Source organism: Pygocentrus nattereri, chromosome 16 (assembly GCF_015220715.1).
Source record: "Pygocentrus nattereri isolate fPygNat1 chromosome 16, fPygNat1.pri, whole genome shotgun sequence".
NCBI lineage: Eukaryota > Metazoa > Chordata > Actinopteri > Characiformes > Serrasalmidae > Pygocentrus > Pygocentrus nattereri.
In genome coordinates, this window is record NC_051226.1 from 27191631 (window position 1) to 27212947 (window position 21317).

At 40.2% G+C, this 21317-nt stretch overlaps 1 protein-coding gene and 1 long non-coding RNA gene across 4 annotated transcripts in view; one reads left to right on the top strand and one right to left on the bottom strand.

Moving 5' to 3' along the window:
- The window catches only part of LOC108429410 (rho GTPase-activating protein 26), a 123152-nt gene that overhangs the window by 71883 nt on the left and 29952 nt on the right, over positions 1 to 21317 (top strand). For both annotated transcript variants that reach the window (XM_017701119.2, XM_017701120.2), the window contains exons 11-16: positions 3843 to 3924; positions 6034 to 6070; positions 6268 to 6333; positions 6729 to 6803; positions 14383 to 14467; positions 16904 to 16962. In XM_017701119.2, coding sequence (XP_017556608.1) covers positions 3843 to 3924; positions 6034 to 6070; positions 6268 to 6333; positions 6729 to 6803; positions 14383 to 14467; positions 16904 to 16962 — 404 coding nt within the window. The remainder of the gene's footprint in view (positions 1 to 3842; positions 3925 to 6033; positions 6071 to 6267; positions 6334 to 6728; positions 6804 to 14382; positions 14468 to 16903; positions 16963 to 21317) is intronic.
- On the bottom strand, positions 1507 to 20392 carry LOC108429411. Of its 2 annotated transcripts, XR_001858007.2 has the most exons (6): positions 20135 to 20392; positions 17654 to 17880; positions 3826 to 3904; positions 2823 to 2880; positions 2653 to 2721; positions 1507 to 1547 (listed from the first exon to the last, which is right to left on the bottom strand). It is a non-coding gene; the product is annotated as an uncharacterized LOC108429411 (long non-coding RNA). The 2 variants fall into 2 exon arrangements; XR_001858006.2 differs by lacking the exon at positions 1507 to 1547 and having other exon boundaries at positions 1862 to 2721.

The window sequence follows — 21317 nt, forward strand, 5'->3', positions numbered from 1 at the left end:
CACACGGCTTTAAGTGGGAAGCTGCTCTACAGTGGGTGGAGAAGAGCAGAAAGAGCGGCTCTGTGCTGCACATTTCACTGCTTATGGTGGCAGAAGCGAAGAGTTTAAATTGCGGAGGTGATGCGTTAACCCTTTTAATCTCTGAGGACTTTCCTCAGTCTCATAACTACCCACTGGGTGATACTTTATTTGAAAACTACCTACATATCGCATGATTTAACACTGAATCATTATATATATAAAACGAAACATGAATATTTATGAATATCTTATGCTAATTTTAAGTTACTGGCATAATCTGTTTGATTAATCAAAACTTCTGCTGTTGATTTTGAACAAATCTATAAGATTATCATGAAAAAGCAACATTGTAGCATACTAGTTTAATACTAGTTTCAGCAGTTAATGAATCATTTGTAAGGCTTAAAGGATTATTTCACCAACATGATAGTTTCACTAACTATGAGTAGAAGCTAGGAACTATCAGTCAGCATGGTGTCATTTGCGTGATGCTGTTCGGTAGCTGTTTGTTTAATTCACTTTTTGGCAACATAACATCATATTTTTGTATTTTATATTTATTTAAATGATTAATAACTCAGTACTAAGACTGCACACAAACGGATGCTGGGTGGAGCGATGTTTGGCAGTTCGCGTGGCTGTGTGTATGAAGGCATCAATACTGCATGCAGTATGCATTATGCAGTGGGGTGTGGGAGTGGGGTGTGTGCACGCATTAGAGCTTGAAATATTTCTCCAAACCTGACAAACTTTGTTCTGGTTCAGACGTTCTGCTTTCATAGCCTGCCTCCCATTTTCATCAGGTTTTACCCTACATTTTCCCCTTCTTCAGTTTTACTCCTTATTTTATTCTTCCCTTCTTCTTTCATTACCTCAAGTAATGAGGTACCTATAGTTATAACATGGTGTGCTGGAATCACACACTTGTTTTGGTGACAGAACTTTGCAACAAAGCCCACATTCATCAGAAAATGGAGATGCGGGAAATTAACAGTGAATTGATTCAGGAATCAAAGGGACGTTCAGTTTGTCTCCCCAGAAGTACTTTTAATTGTTCATTGTATAATATGCAATATTTGTGACAGAAGGATAGCAGCAAGAGTGAAAGGGAAGGTTTACAAGACAGCAGTGCGTCCTGCTATGATGGATGGTTTGGAGACTGTGGCTCTGTCTAAAAGACAAGAGGCTGAGCTGGAGGTGGCGGAGATGAAGATGCTGAGATTTTTGTTGGGAGTGACAAGGCTGGACAAGATTAGAAATGAGCAGATCAGAGGGACAGTGAAGGTGGAGCAGTTTGGAGATAAAGCCAGAGAGGCCAGGTTGAGATGGTTTGGACATGTGTTGAGGAGGAATAGTGGATATATTGGGCAAAGAATGTTGGAGATGGAGCTGCCGGGTAGAAGAAGAGGTAGACCTCTGAGAAGGTTTATGGATGTAGTGAAGGTGGACATGGAGATGGTTGGTGTAAAAGTAAAGGAGGCAGTGGATAGGGCAAGATGGAGGCAGATGATCCACTGTGGCGACCCCTAAAGGGAGCAGCCGACAGAAGAAGAAGAAAAGAAGTATAATATGCAACATTCTCTGTAAAGCGTGGGTACTCAATATGGCAAAAATATAATATCATGATACTTGAAGACATTTTCGCAATACATAATACATATGACAATATTTCGACACACAGAGCCCGTGCACTAGCAGTGCCACATTTAAATGTCATTATTTCACATACTACACTACACTAAATATTATTATAAAATAAAATTATAAAAAAATGTGCTTTTTTTCAGTAAAACATGCAGTTACATTACGATATCCACAAGCTGCTCAGCAAAGCGTGTTGTTTATCCTGCTAGCGTTTATCACAATAACGATTAAATATTGTCCAATTGCCCACTTACAATAAAGCTATAGAGCATTAAAGGTGAGAGGTCAACACATCTCAACATATTATTTTGTATTGTTTTATATTTTATCGTTTGTTGTCCGCTGACTGCTATTATTTTCACTACATGGTAACCGATGCCGTCCTGTCAGGTTTTATTCCACGGTTCAGGTCAGAAATTTCTTGCACTTGGGTTAATTCGCACCGAATTAATATAAGTATGTTTTAGAACCCTTCAACAAACTTGCCAAAGAGCAAAGACCCAGTAATATCAAGGAACTGGAACTGTTGTGCATAGAGGAGTGGTCCGAGATCCCTCAACAAGTGCTTTCCAAGCTTGTTAAGCATTACACAAAGCAGCCCAGTACTGTTATGTGCACCAGGGAAGCCTTCACCAAATACTAATATTAGGCATGGCAATATTTTTGAAACATGCGTTTTTACAAAAGAATGTGTTTTTTTGTTCCAAAAGACAGTGTAAAGATAAAATGTGTCACTTACTCATTTGTTTAAGCCCAAAATATCACTCATTTCATATGTGGTTTGTTTAATATGCTCATTTTAGCGCATTTTTATGGTGGGTGCCAATAATTCTAGTGTTTTGGGTTCAGATCATGTCTTATTACAGCTGTAATGTGGGTGGCAATATGTATTTGAGTATGTGTGTGTGGTTATGGTGGTATATGTGTGTGTGTGTGTGTGTGTGTGTGTTTGATATTTGAAAGAGGGATGACATTATGAGACGTTACATCATTTTGACATCTTCACCGGCCTGGAACGGAGTCAACCCTCTGATATTTAGGTCTCCATGCAGTTCTCTTTATTTATTAATACAAATAGAGAGAGAGAGATTAATTTGTAAGAGAAATGTATCATTTGAAGTGCGTTCTCATTTGCGCTGTATGAAATAGTTACTTACGTTTAGATTCCTCTCAATGTGTTGAATTACTGTGCACATCAATATGGCACAGCTCTGTCTGTAAGAAACACAGAGCATTGTCATGTGTGTACATATGCACAGGTATCAGAAATATGTACTCAGCATCATGAGTGCACTCATTCTCATACATGCAGTCACACATAAATCGATGTCATCTGAAGGTTAGAGATAGTGGCAGATGCAGGCAGAGTTATGGTAATGGTAGCAGCGGGGGGGAATTGAATCTTCAGGACGGAGGCCACATCTGATTGATGATATGCTAACATAGTGGATGGGGTATTATCGGAGGTGAGGAAGCGAGGGAGAGATGGGAGAAATATGCGCAGTGATTTGTGTGCGAGCCGTTTGTGTGTAAGGGTGTGTGTGTGTGTGTGTGTGCTGTTTTGCTGCCTTAGTGGGGACCGAATGTCAAAGGTGTGGACTCAAGTTATATGACTTGTACTGAAGTCAGATTTGAGTCACAAATCGAAAAAGACACTCTAATTACTCAGACATCGTCTTTGACTTGAGCTTTATGACTTAAAAACACCCAAAGTAGAAGAAAAGTGGAGTCTCTACAGTTGGTTACTTTTCACGTGAATGGATTGGTTTCCAAGTGTGGGCATGCCACTACTGACATCACAACATTGGTGTGTGTGCGTGCCTATGTGTGTGTGTGTGTGTGTGTGTGTGTATATATATATATATATATATATATATATATATAGAGATGGGTCTGAAATTTTCATCTTAGGTGCATGTCCACTGTGAGAGACATAATCTAAAAAAAAAATCCGGAAATCACAATGTATGATTTTTTTAATAATTTATTTGTGTGTTACTGCTGCAAATAATTTTCCTCACTGTATATACACACACACACACACATATATATTCTGCACTGGATTATTTATGCATGTAGTTTGCACATTGTTAAATGGTGGAGGTGTAGAGTTGGTATTAGGTGCTGATGTTGCTGCAGTAATACAGTTCAGTGAAATACCTCTGTTTGTGTTGCAGGCCTGGTGTGATGATAACCATGCAGGCCCTATCAGAAGAAGACCGCAGGCTGTGGATGGAAGCTATGGATGGAAGAGAGCCAGTATGTTGATGTCTCTTATTTACTGTCAGCTCCATCATTTTTGATCAGTGACACAATTTTTTTCTTTCTTGCCTCTGTACTACAACCACCACAGTAGACTTGAACATGAAGCAGTCAAGATGTGAGTGAAGAGTAGACTTTCAGCTTTAATCAAAGGGTTTTACAAAAATACTCCATTTACCATTAAGGAATTACAGCCATTTATATAATCAGTGATATGCTTCCAACTTCATGACAACAGTTTGGAGAAGGCCCATAGCTGTTCCATCCTGACTGTGCCTGTGTACACAAAGCGAGCTCCCTAAAGACTTCATTCATCCACTCATCCATCCATCCATCCATCTTCTAAGCCGCTTCTCTGTTAGGGTCGCGGGGGGGTGCTGGAGCCTATCCCAGCAGTCTTCGGGCGGAAGGCAGGATACACCCTGGACAGGTTGCCAGTCCATCGCAGGGCAGACAGACACAGACAGTCACTCACAGGGGCAATTTAGCACGTCCAATTGGCCTGACTGCATGTCTTTGGACTGTGGGAGGAAACCGGAGAACCTGGAGGAAACCCACGCAGACACGGGGAGAACATGCAAACTCCACACAGAGAGGACCCTGATCACCCAGCCGGGGAATCGAACCCAGGCCCTCCTCGCTGTGAGGCAACAGCGCTACCCACCACGCCACCGTGCCGCCCCCAAAAGACTTGGTTTAATGAATTTGGTGTGGAGGAACTCCAGTGGCTTGCACAGAGTTCTGATCCCAATCCCACTGAACACTTTTGGGATGCACTGGAATTGTGAATCAGGCCTGCTTGTTCTGCATCAGAGCCTGACCTCACAAATGCTCTTTTCAATGAATAAGTACATATTCCCAAGGCAGTCTTCACAATCTAGTAGAAAACCTTCCCAGAATAGTGGAGCCTGTTACAGGGGGGCCAACTTCATAGTAATGCCCATAGGAAGTAAATAGTCAGACACGATTAATCTGTCTTACTGTTGCGGTTGTAGCATTATTCTTTGGTTTCTCAGGAAAAGATGAAGAATTATTGGTGGGATTATAGATGAGTGATCAAGATTATGGGCTACCCCTCTTAATTTAACGAGTAGATATATGGTCTTTTAACTCTGGCAGAGCACTATCATTAGATTCACTTGTGCCAGCAGTTCAGGTAGCTAAAGTTGACTCCAGGCTACAGTCGAGTTTAGTCTTCTTGTTTTAGGCTTCAAAGGATGTAGAGTGGGAGAGCATTCACTCAATGACCAGAGGCATTTCCCTCAGTGAGAAAATAGCACCAATACTTTTGATGAGTCATGCTTGCGGGTGGAGGCGCCAAGTTTAACATAACGCAGGGTTTTGTTTTCCAGAATGCTTTGTAGAACAACATAGCTTTGTGGTAGAGCAAGTATAATTATAAAGCAAGTATAAGACACAGTTTAACCCTATATTACCTGAAGTTTCACTGCTGTTACTTTCAGAGACTTGGGCTATTTATTTCTTTTAAATTTGCCACCAGATCAGTTACAATACGTGCATGTTCAAGTTGAGCAGTAGAATTTATGGGCATGTGGTTTTGATCCTTTCTGTGTGCTGCTGTTTTCTAGTTTTCTATCACTATGTAAAAGAAGCACCTGCCTGAATTGTTTCACACACTATGAGGCGGTCAAAACAGAATTCAGATCACTGACGGTTTATAATTGCTGCATTTCATCAGAAAACTGATAAAAGAAGAAGTGTGAAATATAGTCCTATTTTAGTGAAATCAGTTTCTAGTCAACAGACAAATCTCGTTCAGTTTCAGTTGCATTGTTTGTGCAGCATGTCAGTGTTCAGATATGACTGAATGTCAACTGTAGTGGTACAGCTACATTTAATGCGCCACAAACCTGCTGTTCATATGCTAATATACTAAATATCCTGATTATGCACTCAAGCAGGTATTTGGAGGGGGATTACACATGTACAGTGTGTACAAAATGCATGCAAATGGATAGGTAATCCTGTGTAGTACTGCATCTCATTTATAAGCATTGTACCCAGCCGCAGATGTTGTTTGCCATTGCTTGCTGATGTTTCCGGTAACATATCCATCATTAAAAGCAAATGTCTTTTTCATCATAGGTGTACAGTTTGAATCAAGACAGCCAGAATGAAGCCAGTAAGTGCTACATTGGACAGATCCTAATTCACCATCTGTTATGACCTGCTGTTAGTCAGCTTACATGAATGCGCCATACACATACATAAAAACAAGCATAGCATCTGATCAAAACAGACCAGCATTGCAATTAAGAACGAATTACTTTCTAATGGGAAATGTTAGTAATCTCTGCATCCTTTCTTACCTCTGTTCAGTGGCCCAGTTGGACGTGATTGGCTTCAATGTGATCAAGAAGTTCATCTACGCTGTAGAGACTAGAGGTATGCTTTTATTTGTGTGTAATTAAGATTAAGTGACCCTTATTAGTCCCACAACAGGGAAATTTCACCTCCGCATTTAACCCATCTGTGAAGTGAAACACCACATACTCTCTAGTGAGCACACACACACTAGGGGCAGTGAGCACACTTGCCCGGGGAGGTGGGCAGCCCAATCCACAGCACCCGGGGAGCAGTTGGGGGTTAGGTGCCTTGCTCAAGGACACCTCAGTCATGTGCTGTCGGCTCTGGGGATCGAACCAGTGACCTTACAGTCACAAGGCTGGTTCCCTAACCTCCAGCTCATGGTAATGCACAATAGCTAGCCACTATGTGAGACATCACTACAGGAGGGTGGGTATTTGTGTCTGATGTTATGTCTAAATATTCCTATCCAGGCATCGATGAGCAGGGATTGTACAGAATTGTTGGCGTCAACTCCAGAGTGCAGAAGCTGTTGAGCCTCACAATGGGTAAGACATCGTTAACAAAAAGCAAATTTATATAGAGCCTGTATTACGAACAATCCCATCTCTCTTGATGGGATTCACTTGTCTGAATCACTCAGGCTGTGTTCCAAACCACATACTACCACACTAAGCAGTAGGCCAAAAATAGTAGACCACTATTAGAAGTCCATGCTTTGGTGTTGCATGTGTAATGTAGTAGAATGTGGTTTTAGGTGCAGCTTAAGTTGCACTACATGATATTCCAAGAAGAAAACAGCACACGCTGCTGAATTAGTGTCCGTTTTAATAGTCATGTTTCTCAGAACCCGAGATCTTGAAGAATTTCTTGTGGACAAGCGTGATTTTAGATCAAAACAGACATTTCAAACAACAGCAGTGCACAAATTACAGTGCTAGTTATGTGTGCATTTAGCAGCATAAAAGTGAAGGAAAACTGGCCAGATTAATAGAACTGTCAGATTCATGATGTTAACAGCAAATAGTGTGGTGTTAACATGTTTGCTCGTTCATAAATGAGTATTACTGGCATGTTTGACTAAGTGTGCATGTGAAGTCTGGGGCATGTTTTCTTAATTTTATGACACAATCTTACCAAAATTGTGCCTGAACCACTCTGGCGAAAAGATGCCAGAATAATTCAAATAAGTAAAGAAGAGTTTGACGTTGTAGATTATTACATTTTTTTTATTGCTGCAAGCAGTTTTAGCTTTATTCAGTTCAATTCAAGTTTATTTATATAGCGCTTTTTACAACAATGTTGTCACAAAGCAGCTTTACAGCAGTTTGAAAATATACAGTTATTTCCCCCATTGAGCAAGGAAAAACTCCCTCAGTCTGGAGGAAGAAACCTTGGGAGGAACAAGACTCACAAGGCGAGACCCGTCCTCCTCTGGTCAAACAGTATTTACAGTTTAATAAGCTAAATACCAAATAGAAGCTAAGAGGATCTCTGTTTGAAGTCTGGATGGTAACGCTTTAGAAACTGCACTGGTAGAGGCAGTCTCTGACTGAGGCAGTCTCTGACTGAGTCTTTATGAAAAGTAGGAGTGAGCTGAAACAGTCCCATCCTATCTCAATGCTGGTACATCTGGATGGCACAGTGATGTAATCGAGGGTGTTGCAGTTGGCACAAATGAACAGGAGAGCGGGTTGATGATGGTGAGGCGGAGGTTGGAGCTTTAAATCCTAGTTTTCAAATTATGATGGATTTAACAAAAGAAGTTACAAGTTATGGCCAGTTACAGTTTTTACTAGTTGAAATGTAATATTTAGTTGTGAAATTTGAATTATAACATGTATGAATAGAATACATACAGAATAATTCATACAGAATAAAAAGCATCTTTTCCAAGCAATTTACTATTATTGCCAGCACTTCTTCCCTAAAAATAGGTCATGGCTCTGTTTCTAAGTATTCTGATTTTCTTTGTTTCTTTGTTTTCGTTTTCTTTCATCATGTCCATTTTGGCAGCCAGCCATTGATTGACGAATAGCTCTTATTTACTGGCAGCACATTTTGCATGGCATAGTGCTGTCACAGCTGAGGTCGGTGAATCTGGCTCAGTATATTTTATTTCATTTTATTTATTTATTTTTTTTTTGACATTGCAGATATTTTTATCCTTCCATTCTGCTAGACTCTTCATTCAGCTTCGTTCTTGTTGGTTTATGGTCTTTCATGTGTGAAGTCAGCATGTTTCGTGTGAGAGAATTGGTGCTTCCCCCACACTGAATATTGTTGAGTTATAAATAATGAATGTTCACACTTTGGGATGGGATCAGGATTAATATACAGTTTGTGAAATAATATTTGCCCCTTCCCAGTGTCTTCTGTTTTTTGCATATTTGTCACACTTGAATATTTTAGATCATTAAACCACAGGTTTTGGTTTCAGTTTTATTAGCCACACCCAGGCATGATTATTGCCTGACCAACTGAATCTAAGCATCACTTCAGTAGAATCTGTCTGGCAATGTAAATCAGGCTTGTGTAATGTGGAGCGAGGAAGCGGACGCATACACTGAGATAAGCGACTTCTATTGAGGGCAAATCCAGGGTCATGGTCATGACAGTCCAGGTTCAAATGGCCAATACGAAGAGATCGCAAGACAGACATGACTAACAGAACACAGGCTAAACACAGAGAACTAATAGCGAAAGTACAACTCAAACAAAACATCCAGCAAACAGCAATTCAAAAAAATTCCAACAATTCAAACAGCACATCAAACAAACATTCCAAACAAAGACCTGCAACCATACAGGGGGAAACACAGGGCTTAAAAACATGAGGGTAAACGAGGGACAGGCGGAAACACAGGTGGAGACAATCAAGGGTGGAGTCACGAAACAAGAGGGCAGGACTGAAAACCAAAACAAAGAAGCACATGGACAGGACTGGGAAGTAAACACAACTGGAGCACATGGACAGGACTGACAGGACTAATCGTGACAGCTTGAAGGTCTCAAAAATCAGCACATGATGCCATGTTCTAATGAGATTCAAATACAGGCGAAACACAAAGTCTGGAAAATGTTTAAAATCCTTTGTGATGGATCTGGGGCTCTGCGAAACTACAGTGAGAGCCATTATCCACAAATGGAGAAAACTTGGAACAGTGGTGAACCTTCGCAATTGGTGAACAACTTATCCAGGAGGTGAACATCTAAAGAACTGCGCTAGACTCAGTTAAGGTCATTGTACATGATTTCTTAATAAGAAAGACACTTGACAAAAAGTGGCATCAATGGGAGAGTTGAAAGGTGCAAACCGCTGCTGACCAAAAAGAACACAAAAGCTCATCTCGCATTTGCCGAAAACATCTAGATGCTTCCCCAAGACTTTTGGGATAATATTCTGTGGACTGATGGGTCAAAAGTAGAACTTTTTGGAAGACATCGGTTCCTTTACATCTGGCATAAAACTAACACTTAATTTCACCATAAGAACATTATACTTACAGTCAAACATGGTGGTGATAGTGTGATGGTGTGGTTCTGCTTTGCTTCTGCAGGACCTGGACATCTTGTCATAACTGATGGAACCATGAATTCTGCTATCTATCAGAAAATCCTGAAGGGGAATATCTGCCTTTCAGTTTGTGACCAAAAGCTCAAGCCCAGTTGGGTCCAGCAGGACAATAATTAAAAACAAAAAAGTCCCCCATTGAATGGCACAAAAGAAACAAAATTATGAGTCAGTCCTGACTTCAATCTCATTGAGATGCTGTGTCAACAGGTAGTTCATGTTCAAAAACCTTCAAGTGTAACTGAATTACAACAATTCTGCAAAGAAAAGTGGGGCAAAATTCCTCCACAGAGATGTAAAAGACTCATTACAAATTATTGCAAATGTTTGATTGCAGTTAGTACTGCCAAGTGTGGAACAACCAGTTTCTAGGTTTAGGGGGGCAATTACTTTTTTGGAATAATTCTTTATCGTCAATAGATGGAATGTTCATTTAAAAGCTGCATTTTGTGTTTACTCATGTTGTTTTTATATTAGTATTAGTGGGATGACCTGAAACATTTAAATGTGACAAATTAGCAAAATTAGAAAAATTGGGCGAGGGGCAATTTTTTTTTCACAGCACTGTAGTCCGTACCTGATTCATTAAAATACACCTTGATACTGAGTTACTGTGACCTTTTTGGTTCATTCTGTTATTTGAATTCTCCTTACAAGCTTTCAAGAATGTTTGTTTATAGAATAGCACAGTACATGCTTATCAGATCAGGTTTATGATTTCAGTGTAATCACTAATGCGAGACACAGTGTACAGTATCAGTGCATATCTTATGGGCTAAGGCACAACTCTGATGTGGATAATTTTAACCCTGGAGCTCTGTGATTATCTGTCAGTGCTAATGCACTTAAGGCTGGCAATGAGTTCTCATCTGTTTATGATGAAAAAGCAGCTGCTGCCTGAAATGATCTTTAGATGGAATACATAGTAACTAATAATTAAGTAAACTGTGTAGAATTACAACCTTTTTTTCAAAGCCTTAACAACTATTTGGTACATTCTTATAAGAGAGAACACACGGGTGAGCTTAGAAACACCAAAAGGCATTGAGGGCCAAAGAACTGTGGCGGATAGCAGAAGAATTTTCCCTTCACTTCGATAGTTGGCAAGATCAACAACACCCTCCAAGAGGTACACATTTCTGTGTCAAAGTCAACAATCAAGAGAAGAGAATCAAGAAAAGAATAGTAAACATCTAAAAAAAATGCTTGTATAGAGCAACACCTTATTAATGGATGACCCAAATAATCCACTTGTACCAGAATGATGAGAAGAGTATCGGGAATGGAAAGAACAGCTTATGACACACATACAGCTTCCTCTGTGAAGCATGGTGGAGGTAGTATTCTAGCATTGGCAAGTATAGCTGCCAATAGAACTGGTCTCCTTGTATTTATTGATGATGTAACTGCTGACAATAGCAGCCAGATGATTCCTGAAGTCTAGGGCTATGTTGTCTGATTCAGCCAAACTGCAAAACTAACTAGACGCTGCAGGTGGACAGTGACCTTGTTTTTGTAGCATACTACAAAAACAGCCCAAGACTTTATATATAAAGAAGTGGAATGTTCTGCAGTGTCAGTCACCTAATGTCAGGCCATTTGAGCATGCATTTCTCTTACTGAAGGCAGAACTGAAGGTAAAACACCCTAAGAACAAGCAGGAACCGAAGACATCTTTAGTTAAGATCTTCACCAGGGAAGAAACTCCACATCTGGTGATGTCTATGGACAAAGCATTTTATTCATGATTATGTTAGTTTATCCACTTACTTTTAAGCCCCTAAAACTGTGCACAGCTACAGTATTATGGACTTGATCAGCACTACCTATAATTCAGAATTACCTCAGATGAGTTTAAGTTCTAAAGGAGTTGTGGTGAGGACAAGAAGTAATCTGAGATCCCATCAGCACTACAGAAGAACAGAAAGTGAACACAAAAAGTGCTGAGGTCATTTGTATCTGGTTGCCTTTCAGGTTGACTTGAACAGAAATAAGTTCAGTTAATTTGAAAAAGAATTATGTGAAAACGCCCACAGAGTCTCGTAAGTGACTTTGAACTCACTGCACTTGATAAGATTCATTGGCTTCACTTGCGACCAATTTTTTTGCTTTGTATGCTTTGTAACTCTTAAGAGAGTTTTGCTTATCACAATAGTTGGAATTCCCTCTTTAGTTTGCTGTCTTACAAAAGGCCCAGAAACACTGCCTCATACTAGTGAAGACTGATTGATATGAACCCATTCACCTGTGAGTCATAAGCATTGGTCATGGTGAACACATTCGCCTATCTGTGTTGACTCAGAATAAACAAAGTATCTGCATGCATCCCTGTCTTTTAATGATGCTGTGAGAAGAGACAAAAGCTATGCAGTCTGTGTGATACTGATTTGACTAGCACTGGAAAAGAACTGGTAAAAATGACATGCATGGAAAATGCTTTGCAGTAGGTTCACTCTGCCTTGTAGTTTTACTCACAGGCAACTTTCTAAGCTCATTATAGGTTCTCTATATACAGTATCTCACAAAAGTGAGTACACCGTTCACATTTTAGCAAATATTTTATTATATCTTTTCATGGGACAACACTATAGAAATGAAACTTTGATATAACTTAGTCACTGTACAGCTTGTATAGCAGTCTAGATTTACTGACCTCTGAAAATAACTCAACACACAGCCGTTAATGTCTAAATAGCTGGCAACACAAGCGAGTACACTCACAGCGAACACATCCAAATTGTGCCCAATTGTGTTATTGTCCCTCCGTGGTGTCATGTGACTCGTCAGAAGTTCCAGGTGTGAAATGGGGAGTAGGGCTGTTACATTTGGTGTTTTGGGAACAATTCACTCATACTGGCCACTGGATATTCAACATGGCACTTCATGGCAAAAAACTCTCTGAGGATGTGAGAAATAGAATTGTTGCTCTCCACAAACATGGCCTTGGCTATAAGAAGATTGCTAACGCCCTGAAACTGAGCTATAGCTCCAGACCAAGGTCATACAGCGGTTTTCCAGGACAGGTTCCACTCAGCCTCGCTAGGGTTGAACAAGTTGAGTCCACGTGTTCAGCATCATATCCAGAAGAAGAGGGAGGTCAGCTCGTCAGTGCTAAGACCATATGGCGCACATTGTATCAACTCTGTCTGCATGGTCGTCATCCCAGGAAAGAGCCTCTTCTGAAGCTGACGCACAAGAAAGCCCAGAAATGGTTTGCTGAAGACAAGTAGTCCAAGAACATGGATTACTGGAACCATGTCCTGTTTAACTTTTTTGGCTCAGATGGTGTCCAGCATGTGTGGTGGCGCCCTGGTGAGGAGTACCAAGACAACTGTCAAGCCTAGAGTCAAGCATGGTGGTGATAGCATCATGGTCTGGAGCTGAGTTCGTTGAGTGAAACATGAATTCCAACATGTACTGTGACATTCTGAAGCAGAGCATGATCCCCTCCCTGTGCCACATGGCAGTTTTGCAACACAATAACAACCTTGAACACACCTCCAAGATGACAACCGCCATGCTGAAGGTAAAGCTGATGGACCCGCCAAGTATGTCTCCAGACCTAAACCCAATTGAGCACCTGTGGGGCATCCTCAGGTGGAAAAAGGAGGAGTGCAAGGTGTCTAACATCCACCAGCTCTGGAGGATTCCAGTAGCAACTTGTGCAGCTCTGGTGAATTCCGTGCCCAAGAGAGTTAAGGCAGTGCTAGATAATAATGGTGGTCACACGAAATATTGACAGAGCATAATTTGGACATGTTCACTGTGAGGTGTTGCCAGCTATTGAGACATTAATGACTGTGTGTTATATTCAGAGGACAGTAAATCTATACTGTATATAAGCTGTACACTAAGTTATATCCGTTTCATTTCTATAGTGTTGTCCCATGAAGAGATATAATAAAATATTTGCAGAAATGTGAGGGGTGTACTCACTTTTGTGAGATACTCTACATGTACAGTTACAGACGTTAGCACATCTGCTGCTGAACAGTTATCAGCCTCCCTCTATCGCATTCATCAATGATCAGTTTTTGAGAGTGATCCACCACTCAAGTGTCCAACCAGGAGCAGTTCAGTAGTAAATGAAATGATTTTAAGGCAGTTAATGTGTGTTTAGATGGCTTCATGTGTGCATGTTAGTGTCTGTTTAAAGGTAAACATGTCAGCGACACCTTGAAACACCTTTTGTTGGGAGCTGTAACTCATTGGTTTTAAGATTATGAGGATGTAAGAGATAAAGTGGCAGGAGGTGCCCAAAAGTTAAGAGTTTATCAGTTAAATACTGATAGATCTACTGGTATACTTAGTGTTGGAGGATTATGTGTAATTTTCTGTTAAATATGTTTTCTCTTTTTTTGCCTGACACAAAAATGAATAACTTGTACCTAAGTGGGCAGTGTAAAATCATACAGATCTAATGATAGTAGCACAGAGAAGGTTACCGAAAAACATTTTTCTTATATCCTTTCATTATTAATGTGAACACAAAGCCTCAATTGTGTGTATTTATCCAAACTATGTTACTTAATATATCACTTCTTCCCCCTCAGACCCCAAAACGTTTGCCGATGTAGAACTGGATAGCTCCGAGTGGGAGATCAAGACCATCACCAGTGCTATCAAACACTACCTCAGGTACACACCCCCTCTGTCATGCTCACACACACCCCCTGCTGAGTCCAGCCTGTGTGTGTGTCCTGCTTAGCTTTCTATCTGTATGCGAGACACAGCGAGTGTCACGTAGGGCTGACTGGTTTGAAGGCAGCTGCTGGATGTGTTTAATCTTCCTCTCTGTTAGCCTACTGTACCTCTAACCCAAACACATGAACTTTAATTGCATTCAAAGTCTATAAGGTGGAGTTATTGAGTTTCATTGCAAAATGCTATATATCAATTTGTAGCCAGTTTTGGACACCCCTAGTAATGATTGAGTTTTGTGGTTCAGCCACACTCGTGGCTAACAGCACCCTAGGCAAACACTGACAGTAGAATGGGTTTTACTGAAGAGCTCACTATAGTGCTCCAGACAGCCTCTGGAAGCAGCATCAGCACATGAACTACAGGTCAGCTTCATGAAATGGGTTTCCATGGCTGCGCAACTGCATACAAACCCAAGATCACTTACAGGCAAGCCTTACAAGCACAATGCCCAGCATTCACTCAAAAAATAATTATGGCCATCATAAACATTAAGCAAATATTTTAAATAAAATTTTTAAAAAATATATATATTTACTTATTTCTATTCATTAGAAGCAAAACTGATTTAATTGAATTGTGTAAGACATGGGGCAGCACAGTGGCGTAGTGGGTAGCGCTGTTGCCTCGCAGCAAGAAGGGCCTTCGTTCAAGTCCCTGACCTGTGCGTTCTGTGTGGAGTTCTCCCCGTGTCTGCATGGGTTTCCTCCAGGTACTCCGGCTTACTCCCACAGTCCAAACATGCAGTCAGGCCAACTGGACATGGTAAATTGCCCCTAGGTGTGAATGTGTATGTCTGTCTGTCTGCCCTGCGATGGGCTGGCTTTGAAAATGTGTGTGTGTGTGTGTGTGTGTGTGTGTGTGAAAAGTGTGTGTGTGTGTGTGAAAAGTGTGTGTGTGTGTGTGTGTGTGTGTGTGTGTGTGTGTGTGTGTGTTAGATTTTTCCACTGAATCTTATTAGGAGGCGGTACGTACGTGCAATAGTAACATGAAACTTATTATCAACCAGGAAATTGATTCAGCTAATATGGTGGACATAAAATGGCTCTATTTATTTTTACAATCTCTTGCCATCCTTTGTTATTCAGTACAACTGCGAAGAAAGAAATAGTGATGCGCGTTAACTTAATTTATGTTTTTAACGTTTTTGACCATATATTGATGTTTTATTTTCCTGTATTACTGTAGACATCACCAGCAAATTAGCTAGCTAGCATTCCTGCTAGGTCTCATGTTAATAGCTACAAAAGCTAGATTAAATAAACAATGGGAATGATTCATTGTGAAGCATATTATATAAAGATGTATTCCATTATTGAATAGAATTATTGGAGCTAATTTAACATGATGGAGAAACATAAGTTATAATACCATTTTTTACATTAAATTTATGTATTTAAATTTAATGGAAAATTGACATGTAATTAAAATACATACGTTTTAAATTTTGGGCTTAAATATTTTTTGTGTTGCCTGGAGTGTTGCCTGGAATGGTATAAAGCATAGCGCCTCTAGGAGCAGTGGAGCAGTAGAAGTGTGTTCTCTGGAGTGATGAATCATGCTTCACTATCTGGCAGTCTGATGGACAAAGCTGGGTTTGATGGATGTCAGGAGAATGCTACAGAGTGCCAGTAGCAAAGTTTGGTGGAGGAGGGATGATGGTCTGGGGCTGTTTTTCAGGGTTTGTGCTAGACCCCTTAGTTCCAGTAAGGGGTAATGTTAATGCTACAGTACACAAAGACATTTTAGACAATTATGTGCTATTTGGGGAAGGTCTTTTCCTGTTCCAACAATACAGTGGCCCTCTGCACACAGATGTGGTTTGACAAGTCTGGTGTAGAGGACCTTCTCATCCAACACCAGTGCCTGACTTTCCAAATGCTCCTTTGACCGAATAGGCGCAGATTTCCACAGACACACTCCAAAATCTTAAGGATATCCTTCATAGAAGAATGGAGGCTGCAAAGAGGGACCAGAGGTTTGGAATGCAATGCCTGCAAGCTCATATAGGTGTGATGATCAGGTGTTGACATGCTTTTAGTCATGTAGTGTACATCACTTGATGATTGTGTCATGTATCACAAAGGTCCAGTCAAAAATACAGATATGTCCAGGCAGCCACATTTAGGTTTAAATTTTAAAAGACTGAATGTCTTTTAAGTCGTTTTTTTATTTCAGAAACGTTTAAGGTTCTAAATTTTCAGTTAAAGAGTTCTGCTTTAACACTTTGACCTCGAGAACACCCGCTAATTTCGATCTCCATCTACTGTATCTGTCTACAGGCCTGACACTCTTGGTCTCCTTGTTCATCTGTTTGTCTGTTGCTGTATCAGTTCACTCTTTAACCTTATTGCATCTTCGCTTTGTTTACAGGATGCTACCTGCACCTCTGATGACCTACCAGTACCAGAGGAGCTTCATAAAAGCTGCCAGTAAGTTCAAGAGCTTTCTTTCTCACTTCTGTTTTTTCTACTTTCTTCCTCTTGTTATGATGACTGGTGCGACCAGTCTCGCCCTCTTTCTGTCTCTGCCGAGAATGCACAGGCTCCATTTCTTCTGATTTATTTTGACAGCTTTGATAGCCCCTGATAGCACAGCCTTCTAAACCGCTCATAAGGCTGACCCCGTAATGGTCAGCAGCAGGAAGTCAGGGCGTGTCAGTCAGATGGAAAAGGGGAAACAAATTTTTACACTGCAGCCTCCAGCGTCCTGTCTAGTATATCCGCTGTTGTCAGTGACTGTTCTCTCTTTCCTTTTTTCACACTGTTTAGCTTTAATCTATCACTCTGTAACTTCTTGTCCTCTAATTTAATGGAAAGTTGTTACGGTCATTTTTGTTAGACTATTCAGATACAATCACATAATTACTTGGTTATTTACGTGAGGTTTGCTTTCTGTCTTGACATGTTCAAGGCAAAACTTTAGACAATTTCCATGTGTTTTTTAACTTTTCATTGTTTTCAGATCATAATAAAAATCGCTTATTCTACTTACAAACTTCATATGGATTGAAATTTTAAAAGCTGCGCTTTCAACGGAATAAAAAGAGAAACAGTCAACAAAAATAAGACAGGATTTCAAGAGGTTCTCGCCATCGTCTCCTCCATTCCTCTGTACACACACCTCTGTCTACTCGTCTGTTTTCCTCAGCAACTGTTTGTTTCGTGAAGTCATACAGTGGGGTGAAGTAAGGATCGTGTCCTCTTGTGAACCTTCATTTTTCTCTTTTTTTTTTATTTTTACGAGGCATCGCTCCTCCCTTTCTCTCCTACCCTCTCCTTCTCCCTTCTGGTCTCCCAGTCACGGTATGCTAAAAAAGGGCACGGTGCCACCTGGAGCCCGCCTGAAGTCTGAGAGAGAGAGAGAGAGAGAAAGTCAGGGGATTGGAATGTGTATGCGAGCGAGAGTGGAGTGTTTGTGTGTGCCGCTGCTTGGAGGAAAAAACCCAGAGAAAGACTAAGCTGCAGAAGAGATGATAGAAGTATGAAATCCTGTGCATATATGCTACTACATGTCAGTGTATGTGTGCTTGTTTTGGTGCACAATCAAGACAAAAAAGCTGACTATATCCTAAATTTGCAGGCAAAATGGAGAAGAACAGGTCTAATCTACAAGGGACTATGGTCAAGATCTTCAAAATTGTCTTGAAAAGGCTAAATGTTTTATTTTTTTAAACTGAAAGAACAATATCTTTTTGGTTGCTAAGGTTCTGATTCTTATACTAATAGTATTACTTATAGGTACTTACTTTGAAGCATTGTCAACTGTAATGTGAAATAAAACTTCTTCAATTTATAAATTTCAGCAAGATATGAACAGACATGACATTCAGAATTGTTAAATTTTGTTGTGTCTGACTCTGTTTGGGGTGAGAATCAGGCCTGAATAATCTCTCCACTCCTGCAGCTCCACAGCAGAACTAGTTTTTAGGTAAATTAACATAATAATCCTCCTTTACCATAAAATCATTATAACACACAGTTCTAACACAGTTTTCACAATAAATGGTCTTAAACGCTGGAGTTAATGCAGAACTGCTAATTCACCAACCTTTAAGCTGAAGACTGATGCGCAGACAAAATGGCAAAGAGAGAGATTTAAGACGAACATCAAAAATTTGGAGATTGATGGACCTATTTGCAGTTATAAGTACTCAACTGCTGAAGCTGGAGTCGCTTCTCGTTCAGATTTTCTCGTTCCACCTTAGATGGCGCAGCTGTACAATCTGAGCCTCAGGTACCATTTAAGATGGAACAGGACAAACGACTTCAGCCTTGTAAAAAAGTCAAACATTGAGAGACATTTTACAAGAAACTTGAGGAGAAGTTTCCTGAGATGCGAGAAAAGCGGCTACAGCTGAGCTAAAGGTTAAAGCAGAGAAGAGTAAGTCTGAGTTTGTGTTTATATTGTTAGCCTGAACTATCAGCACATGCTGAGATATACTCACAGCCAATACATAAAATGCTGTGGCTCTCAAGGTGGTTTCATGTTTGTTGAAAAGACAAAATGGCTCTTCTTAACATTTCAGTTGCGACCCCTAAGCTAAGCTGACTATAGTAAGGGGTGATCAGCGCGTGCCCGTTTGCTTGAACTGTCCTCAGTCATTACTGCACAGTTGCCACCAGCCCAGTTAACTGGTTCACTGAAGCCTGTAGCGAAGTTGTAGTAAAAGTTTTCCTACAAATTTTTCTGTAGTTATACAGAAAAATTTGCAGGCGCTACAGCTACTAGCTACATTTCATAGATCTTTATCGGCTACAACTATTAGCTCCAAATAATTATAGCTAACTACAAATAGTAGCGCGCTACTTTGCTAGTCCCCCATCCCTGATAATGATAATTTTGCATTTGAGACCTAAACATTGAGCAAACCTTCTTTTGAGCTTGTGCATGTGACATCAATACTTATAGACGTGTTACATGGTCAAAAAGTCCCAAAATTCCGAGACTTTCAACTTTTAAGTTATTATTTCAGGCTTTACAAGGTGACTGGCAGCAGCACGTGCACACCCAGTAAAGCTGATTAATGCTTTTTAACAAAAACATCTCATATAGTGCAGCTTTAAAAAGCCTAACTCTATTAGAATCCCCATTTCTGCTGTGGATTTCTAATAGTAGATTAGCTGAGCAAACAGTGGTGCAGATGAAAATAGAACTTCCTAGGATATTTGAAGCTTGTGAAAGACATTGCATATTGTAATAGACAGTAGCATGTATTTGACCCTGTATGTAGCAGTTTTATAATGATTCTTTGAGTAAATGTCTCTGGGAATACCGCTGCTGCTCTTTTTCTTTTATAACTGCTCCCTTAAACCTGGTTAAGCTACTGCTTGTATTCACAGGCAGTGACGAATCTAGAACATCCAGAAGGCCTAGCGTGACATTGTTCATCACAATATCTATCCCATCTACTGGAAATCAAAACAAGATTGGTTGATTTCACTGTCACTTCTTAATTATCTTGATAGGTAATCTAATGTGTAAGGCCTTCAGTCCAGATCCTGAAGTCCTAACCAATAAGAGAGCTTACTTGGCTATATCTGTCTAAAAATCCTTGAAAATTTAAATACAGTTAAGGAAATTATTAAGACTTTTTTGAAATACCTTCAAGACACACACACATCTTCTAAGCCACTTCTCCTTCTGGGTCGCGGGGGGTGCTGGAGCATATCCCAGCTGTCATTGGGCGAAAGGCAGGACACACCCTGGACAGGTCACCAGTCCATGACAGGCATACCTTCAAGACCCTGTATAAAATACCTCTCTGTGTAAACAAAATACGTAATGATCCTACATCCCATGTGTGTGTGTAATAGAGACCACCTCTCTTGTCCTTGAGCTTGTCCGGCCAGTTTGAGCTTCACTTGCTGCAGCACTGCCCCACCCATTACACTGCTGCCAAATATCTGCTCTATATTTACCCCACAGCTCTTATCCAACCTGCATTTCACACGTGGGCTGTCTGAGTGTGTCAGGTCTATGCCAGTCCTGCACTTGCCTCATTTCTTCTGTTCCAACACTTCTCTCCCTCCATAAACACTCAATAGGGATGTCCTAACCAAGTTGATTGGTATTTCAACGTTGAGTATCAGCCAAAAGGGAGTCTGATCTGATATTTGTAGTACAGCTGTGCAGTGCACACTTCAAGTACATGAAAGTTAATGACAGCAATCTGTTTTAGGTTAGATGTGCTATGCTGTCATTTACTTTTAAGTGCTATAGTAAAATAACTATTTTAAGTATGTGCACAATCTGACACTGTTTTGTTGCCTACTTTTTGGCCAGTTTATAGTGACTTAAGCACCTTAAGTTCAACACAAAAACATGCCTATTCTGCATTTTAATCTACTCTTTTTGGTTATTGAAGTGATTTTAAGGCCTTTCCCCTTTTTAAAGGCTTTTTCCCATTTATTTAAAGAAACACATTGGTGATATTGAAGTAAAGACTGTACTGGGCAAAAGTCAGAGACCACCTGAAATATCTTTAATTTACAGACAAAACAAAGTGCAAGCACTTTTTTTTCAGTGTTAGGGTAAAAGCAGAAAAATACAGCGTCACCAACTAATATATGATTTTTTTCAGTATTCATTGGGTCCACATTTTGCTTCCATTCTTTTCAGGAGACTAGTTTTCAGCTTTTCAAAGAAATCTGCAGGGCCATTTTTCCACATCTCCAATGTTCAGTCTTAGAAGTTGGTTGCATTTTCTGCTTCTCATGATGCAAGTAATCTCACATTCAGTGATGTTGAGATCTAGACTCTAAGGTGGACAGATTGCTGTTCTTGG